The sequence below is a fragment of the Lutjanus erythropterus genome, chromosome 11 (assembly GCF_056507025.1).
Source record: "Lutjanus erythropterus isolate fLutEry1 chromosome 11, fLutEry1.hap2, whole genome shotgun sequence".
NCBI classification, from domain to species: Eukaryota; Metazoa; Chordata; class Actinopteri; order Lutjaniformes; family Lutjanidae; genus Lutjanus; species Lutjanus erythropterus.
In genome coordinates, this window is record NC_139327.1 from 11867922 (window position 1) to 11875013 (window position 7092).

General features: G+C 37.3%; 1 protein-coding gene across 1 annotated transcript; it reads left to right on the forward strand.

Moving 5' to 3' along the window:
- The first annotated feature begins 662 nt into the window (after positions 1–662).
- On the forward strand, positions 663–5617 carry bkgd (beta-keto-L-gulonate decarboxylase). The gene is made up of 8 exons (XM_084730245.1): positions 663–839; positions 957–1055; positions 2318–2391; positions 2484–2585; positions 3573–3749; positions 3982–4131; positions 5099–5215; positions 5312–5617. Exons 1-8 carry the CDS (start codon positions 773–775, stop codon positions 5483–5485), a joined length of 960 nt encoding a protein of 319 aa, XP_084586371.1. The 5' UTR covers positions 663–772; the 3' UTR covers positions 5486–5617.
- The last annotated feature ends 1475 nt before the right edge of the window (positions 5618–7092 follow it).

Below are 7092 nucleotides of genomic sequence, written 5' to 3' on the forward strand. Positions count from 1 at the left end.
TCTGACCAATCACCAAAGAGGAGGCACAAATACTCAACTACACAAGAGGCTTCACTCTTTCTACTTCCCGTTTCGATCACACCTTTTTTTTTTTTTTTTTTTTTTTTTTTTTTTCCCACATAAACCGTGAAAAAAAAGTGAGAGTGACATATTTAGCAAGTGAGCAGATTCCAGCTATAAAAAACTGTCCATATTGTATTGACAATTTTCTTTTGCCTCTTGTCTTGTAGTAGGAATTATGTTTCCGCCAAAAGCTTTTAACCTTAATCAAACATAAACAGCAGGTGAATATTGTGGAAATGGAAACATAAGATTGTTTAAATACGTTTAATTATCGTGTATGTAGAAAATCTCTAAATTGAGACAATTATACTAATAAAACTGTGGAAGCCCATTTCCGCCACTGAAAAAAAAAATCCCCAGAGTAAGTCATTATTATGAGATAAAAAGTCGAAATTATGAGTTCATTTCAACTTTTTATCTCATAATTATGACCTTGGGGATATGTTTTTTCTTTCAGTGGCGGAAATGGGCTTCCATGTAAAAACTGACTAAATAAATAAATAAATAAATAAATACATACATAAATAAATAAATAAATAAATGGCTGCACATGCGAGGAAAAACTGTCTGGAGAGTAACTATCTTGTCACTATGTACTCTTTGGCTGCACTTCAACCATACTGTCCTGCCAGCAGAAAAGAGTGTATTTAATCGAGTTTTACTGCAGAGCCAACAGTCTGCTGGTACAGTTACCCTCCAGTGTGCAAACATGGCAGATATCAGCAAAACTGAGAAGGTCCGGCTGCACACCCCGAGTTTAGAGGAACTGCGCGGTGGTAAGAGCCTCATCTTTGATATATACAGGCAAAGTCTTACAGGAGGCGTGTCCATGAAAATAGGACGTTCATAAAGTGGATGTAATTCAGTAATGAAGAACCTGTTGCTGGTTGCAGTGCTACAAGCAGGACTGCAAGACAACTTCGCTGAAGTTCAGGTGAGTGTTGTGGAGTGTCCAGATCTCACCGAGGAGCCCTTCCAGTTTCCTGTCAAAGGTAAGAGCCTGACAAGCACCCTTCATACATACAAGCTTTGATTTAGATTCTAGGCAACTTTATAATTCCACTACATCTCAGAGACAAATATTGTACTTTTTACTCCAATCCATTTGTTTGGCAGCCTTAGTTACTACAGTAATTACTTTCCAAATCATACGGTTGCGCAGCACATAATGTAAAAATTGTGAAAATTTATTCAAAACAGGACAACTGAAAACATCTACAGCAGTAAAATGCAGCACACCATTGAATTCAGCAGGGACAGTTCAGAACAAAGTCATAAATTACATGTTTTTCCTCTGGCCTTTAGTGTTTTGGTGTGAGTTGCAGAGTTTTGGAGATATCAGCTGTCTGCCTTCTCTCTGATGGAACTTGGCTTGTGGTGCTCAAAATGCAAAGAAATACTTTTGGAAAAACTTAACAGCAATGCCCTTTCAACCATAAAGAAAGTTCTGGAAAGAGACACTAGCGTTAATTTAAAAAAAATTATAATAAAATTTGCGCTTTGAGCACCACAAGTGCTATTGAGTGTCATTATACTTGAGAGAAGGCAGAGATCTCTACAGCTGATATCTCCAAAACTCTGGTACGGGTAAGGTGTAATTTTTGTGTGAACTGTCCCTTTAATCCAAAAACATCAGCTGTAACAGTAAAACACTGAGACTGAATTGACTTTTGATATGTTGAATACATTTTGTTGCTAGATCTGATCTTTTACCACTGGATTTCACAGAGGTCAAAGGTCAACTACTAGAATATGCTTTATTTATTACAGCAATGAACTGCTGTAGACAGGATCAGCAGCAAAACATAGTCTAGCCACGTCAAAAACATCCACCTAAAAAAAATCAATATCAGTTTCAGTTTGTGTTATATTTAGAATATTTCCATTGCCACCAGACAGACTTTTCTGATGAGAAATCACTGTTATACTGTATAAGCCAAATATTGCTCTCTCCAGAGCAACCAGGTGGATAAAATACATTTTGCTGCTGAGCCTGTCCACAGCAGTACTTTAGCTTAGCTTCGGTGTTGTTACTCCTCTCTGTTTCTTCAATCTGGGGACGTGCAGACTGCCATTCACTGCAGCTAATGCACTGACTCTGGATAAGCACTCATACAATCCCACCTCGAAAAAATTCAAACTATCCCTTTAAACATGCACTGAATTTACTTTTAAGAATGAAGAAGGAAGGAGTGAAGGCCGACCAGATTAGTGTCATGGTTCTCTAAACGTCACCTGCGTCATCTCATTGCAGGCTTGTGTGGAAATCCTCGCATCACTGATGTTGGTGGTGTGCCGTACCTCGTCCCCTTGGTTCAGAAGGACAAGGTAGATTTTATGAAAATATTGCAACGGAGATAATGATCGCTCACATGTAGTGAATGGGATTATTATAGAGTTGTCTCTCCTCCTCCTCGCAGGAATATGACATGAACAAAATATCAAAGGAGCTGGAGCTTCCGGGAGCCTTCATCCTCGGTGCAGCAGGCGCTCCCTCCAGAATACTTGGAATGAACGCAGAGGTGAATCATTCTGACCCCCGTCACATTCACACCACAGCTCCAAACTTAAATATCTTCACTTACAGTACTTCAGAGCGCCGTATGTGTTGCTCTTTGACGGGTGCAGCTCTATAGTCAGGCGTGGTTAGTAACGGATTACATGTAATCAACATTACATAATCAGATTACAAAAAATAAACAACTATTCTATAATCAGCCCACATTTGAAAAACATGTGTAATTAGATTATAGTTAGATGATCAAGGATTACTTGATAACATTTTTGAATGTCTTTAAAATTTGCCAACTTTAAAATCATTAAACATTTTTCATGATAAGAATGCTTTAATAATTCATGAAAAGTGCACGTGAAAAAGTGTTTTTTTTGCACTGAAAATGTTTTCAGGTATTTAAAGAGATAAAAGAATATTTATTAAACTATTTTTTTGTGAATGCGTCCATTTTGCAATATAAAGGTGCAATATTTTCAATGTTTGATTTTGAAGTAATAAAAAGAAATTCAGTTTAGATTACATTTTCTTTGTAATCTCTTGGATAATTACAAACAAATGCATCTAATTTGTCTTTAGTAACTGACTACATTTCACAGTAATCTGATCCAAACCTGTCTCCAGTTTTTTCCCGTGGAGCGGAGGCCCCAGATATCACCTCGAAAGCCCCCCTAGGATGCAAACAATTATTTTTTAAACATTTTTTTTAAAGCAGTGGCCAAAAATATAATCATAACTGGTACCAGTAAGGTCTTAGTCAGATAAATTTAATGTCTTTATACCAGCATGTCTGGCTACAGAGTAAATATTGGATTAAAAAAGGACAAACTTAGGGTGCTTGTGCAATTGCTTTTTTGGAGTTTGGACTGAAAGCTGCACATTTGACAGCTAACAATATAATGAAAAGGGACTACAGTGAAGTATCATGTTGTCATTGTGTACCTGGAGAACAGTTGTGTAACACAGATGCTGAGGGACTAAATATTGTTTTCCACAGCTGATGCCTCTGGTTCTGACTGAAGCTGAGGGAAGCCCTGCGGTGAACAGCAGCTACTTCTCCTCCATCAACCCAGCTGATGGTCAGTGTCTGCAGGAAAAGTACAGTGACAGATTCTCCGACTGCTGCTTTGGACTGCTGGGAAATCTATACGCGTGTGAAGGGAAGCCTGGAAAGGTAATGAGTCTTATCTGAGGATGAATGATGGTGCGTGCAGCGGGATCCCCTTGAAAAATGCATTGTCATCTTAGCATTTGCTTTTTGGCAAATAATGAACATCTCTGGTTAAATATACACATGAACTCAATTATCTATAAGTTAATAAGCTGAACTTAAGCCCCGTCTCAGCATTTTAAAGAATAAACATTAACAAAAGGAAGCTTAGCTGTTGTGCCCTTTTCACCTGCAGGTCATCGAGGTTCGGGCCAAGAAGAGGACAGGCGGCTGCAGTCTTGTGACCTCTTTGAGGACGACTCTGGAAGCTCACTACCCTGATAAAAGCCTGGCTCTGGGAGGCACTTTCATCATCCAGAAAGGGAAAGCTAAAATCCACATCATGGTAAATACTGGACGTGACACAAAACGCATAACTACTAGTCATTCAGGGTTAGGGGAGACTGGGGACGGTTGCAACGCATTTTGCATCACTTATTCAGAGACTATTTGGACTAAATCTTGATGTATTAAACTTACATCTGTCTGCTAATTACCCACACCATTTCATGAAGATTGCTTATGACATTTTTCACAGTATTTATTTGAATGGAAGAAGTCAGATGTTACAACTGACCCCAACCCTTGGGACAGTCGTAACGTGATCAAGGAACAGCTGTGACATGTTAAAAATACATTAAATTTAACCAATTAATTTTTCTTTTTGTTCCAATAAGCAATAAGTTTAACAATAATAAATTACAATTTATACAATAATTTTATATTATTGTTTATTTATTTAGTAATATTTATCAAAAAAAAGGTTATTGAGTTACACCTACCTTTGGTCAAGGTATCAAGGCAATTTAAAGGTAATAAAAACACAATACAGATAATTAATTAAATTCAAAATAGAATAGGAAAAAAAAAACAATAAAAACAGATATTTACATCTACATCAATGTGCTGATGTTGCAGACTTATGTATGTTGACAAAATCAATACAAATTTATATTTGGGTAACACATGATAAACATTTCACTTGAAAGTCATCAAAACAATGATTCAAAGTAAGTTTTGATTAATTCATATAAAATGTCAGGACAGTGAGATGAAAATACAGCCTGTGAAAAAAAAACAAAAAAACAAAACAAAAAAAATTCATACCTCCAGTAAATGCAGCAGCAGAAGATGAATGTGACTTCTGTCTCCCTGGTGTAGGAGAGGGTCTAACTGAGCATGTGCAGTATGAGTATCATCAAGCCAGCATGTTTCTGATAGGTTGAATGAGACCTGTTGCAACTGCCCCCTGTTACAACCGTCCCCAGTCTACCCATGCACTAATTAATTTCTCTGTGTCTGCTCATTGACAGCCAAGGGAGTTCTCAGCCTGCCCTCTGAACACCAACGATGACGTCAACAACTGGCTCAAACACTTTGAGGTCAGCGCGCCGCTCATCTGCCAGTCAGTGCTCGTGTCCAGAGACCCTGTAAGTAGAACAAACATTCACCTCAGTGAGACACATGAGTCCATGGTTTTAGCCCCCGTTTGCAGTGCATTTGTAAAGTGCTTGCTGTGTATGCAGGGCTTGGACCTGCGTGTGGAGCACACTCACTGCTTCAGCCACCACGGAGAAGGTGGTCACTACTACATAGACACAACACCCGACACCGTGGAGTACCTGGGCTACTTCATGCCTGCAGAGTTTGTCTACCGCATCGACAGGCCCAAAGTGACACACGGAGTCGGACGAGACTGAAAAATAAGTGAATGAATGAATCATGTTTGCAGCACAGCCTCTCTTCATTTATATTCTATGTGAATCAAGCAGAATGTGATTTATATTAGATTGTTTTTATTATAAAACTCCACTGAAACTTTTTACCATGAACAACTGAATCTTTGCTCTTAAATCACATCTATTCCACATGCCTGATAAACAACATCACTACATTACAATAAACTGGAATAAAACATTTTGAAGTTCTCTGATGTGTTTTGGATTGTTTTTGGCTGAATGCAATAGTACCACGCATTACTTAAAAAATAAAAAGTGAATTTGGGAATTTGAACCTCATAAATATAATATTGGGCAACACAGACCGGAGCAGACAGACGTCTGTGCTCTGTTCGCACAGGGAGAAAACTAGCCTGATATTTGTAAAGGCCCTACACACCTGAGGTCTACAGATACACATGTTGTCACTTATTTGCTTTATTGGGCCTAATTTTAGCGTGCACAGTGGAGGTGTGTGCAAAAAGTGTTTGATACCTCCCACACATTTGCACTGTTGTTGAGGCATGATAGTGGACGTCTAATCAGCCAGAAGTGAAAACACCTGTGCTGAAAAATCTAGCAGAGAAAACATTTGTGTTATTGTAAAACTGTAACCCTCAACTTGTGTGTTTCAAGTTATTATTATTATTATATGATACATTATGATTACAAATAAAGTTTTCTCTAGAGAAATATGATCCCATTCACACCGAGCTACTGCATTAAAGGCTCATTTACCAGCCCACACAGTTTAATTGATCATTCTGACTTTGAGCTCACTCCTGTTGTCAGAGCAGTATAAACCCCATCTGGCACATTACTTTCCCCTCACAGTTTCTCCAAAAAATAACTTTATGTTTTTCCACTCTGCTGCACTAATTCCAAAAAAAAAACAAAAAAACAAAACAAAAAAACGCTGTGGAGAAATTGCAATAAATCATAGACAACAAATCACTGAATTGTGGTGCAGTTATTTTAAACATAATTGGTTTAGCAGCAGTAAGATCAGATTTATATTAGGGTAAAAGCTTTTCTAACATTTGGACTCATTTGGATTCATAGTTATTAAAAACTGTCTTAAGATGTAGGTTTAAGCAAAACATATACAGTATATATGCATGGAAAATGTATTGTTAGGATAATATTGACAGATCCACAGCAGCCAGTTTGACATGAGAGAGCTGAATAAACACAGGTGTTACCAATGATGCAAATTAAGGTGCAACAGAACTGTAATTAGTATCCTATCATGTCAAAATGGCTGCTGTGAAAAAGTTCTATTGGGTTAGCAAAAGTAATATCAAATTTTGTCATTGTTATAATGAAAGGTGTTCTGTTACATTCAGGGTAAGTAAATTATGTCCAAAGACTGAAGAAAGTAATAATAAATGCTTTTAATTTGTATATTTGGATCTGTGTGAGTAGAATATACAGTAATATGGCCAACATGATAATTAAATCAATTAAATATATTTTTGAAGATTTTTATTAAATTGTAGAAACTAAATTACAAATAGATGTCTGAACAAACGGTTCTGTTCCATTATTAATTAGTACCATTGGTAACACCTGTCTACCCTTTTATTTCA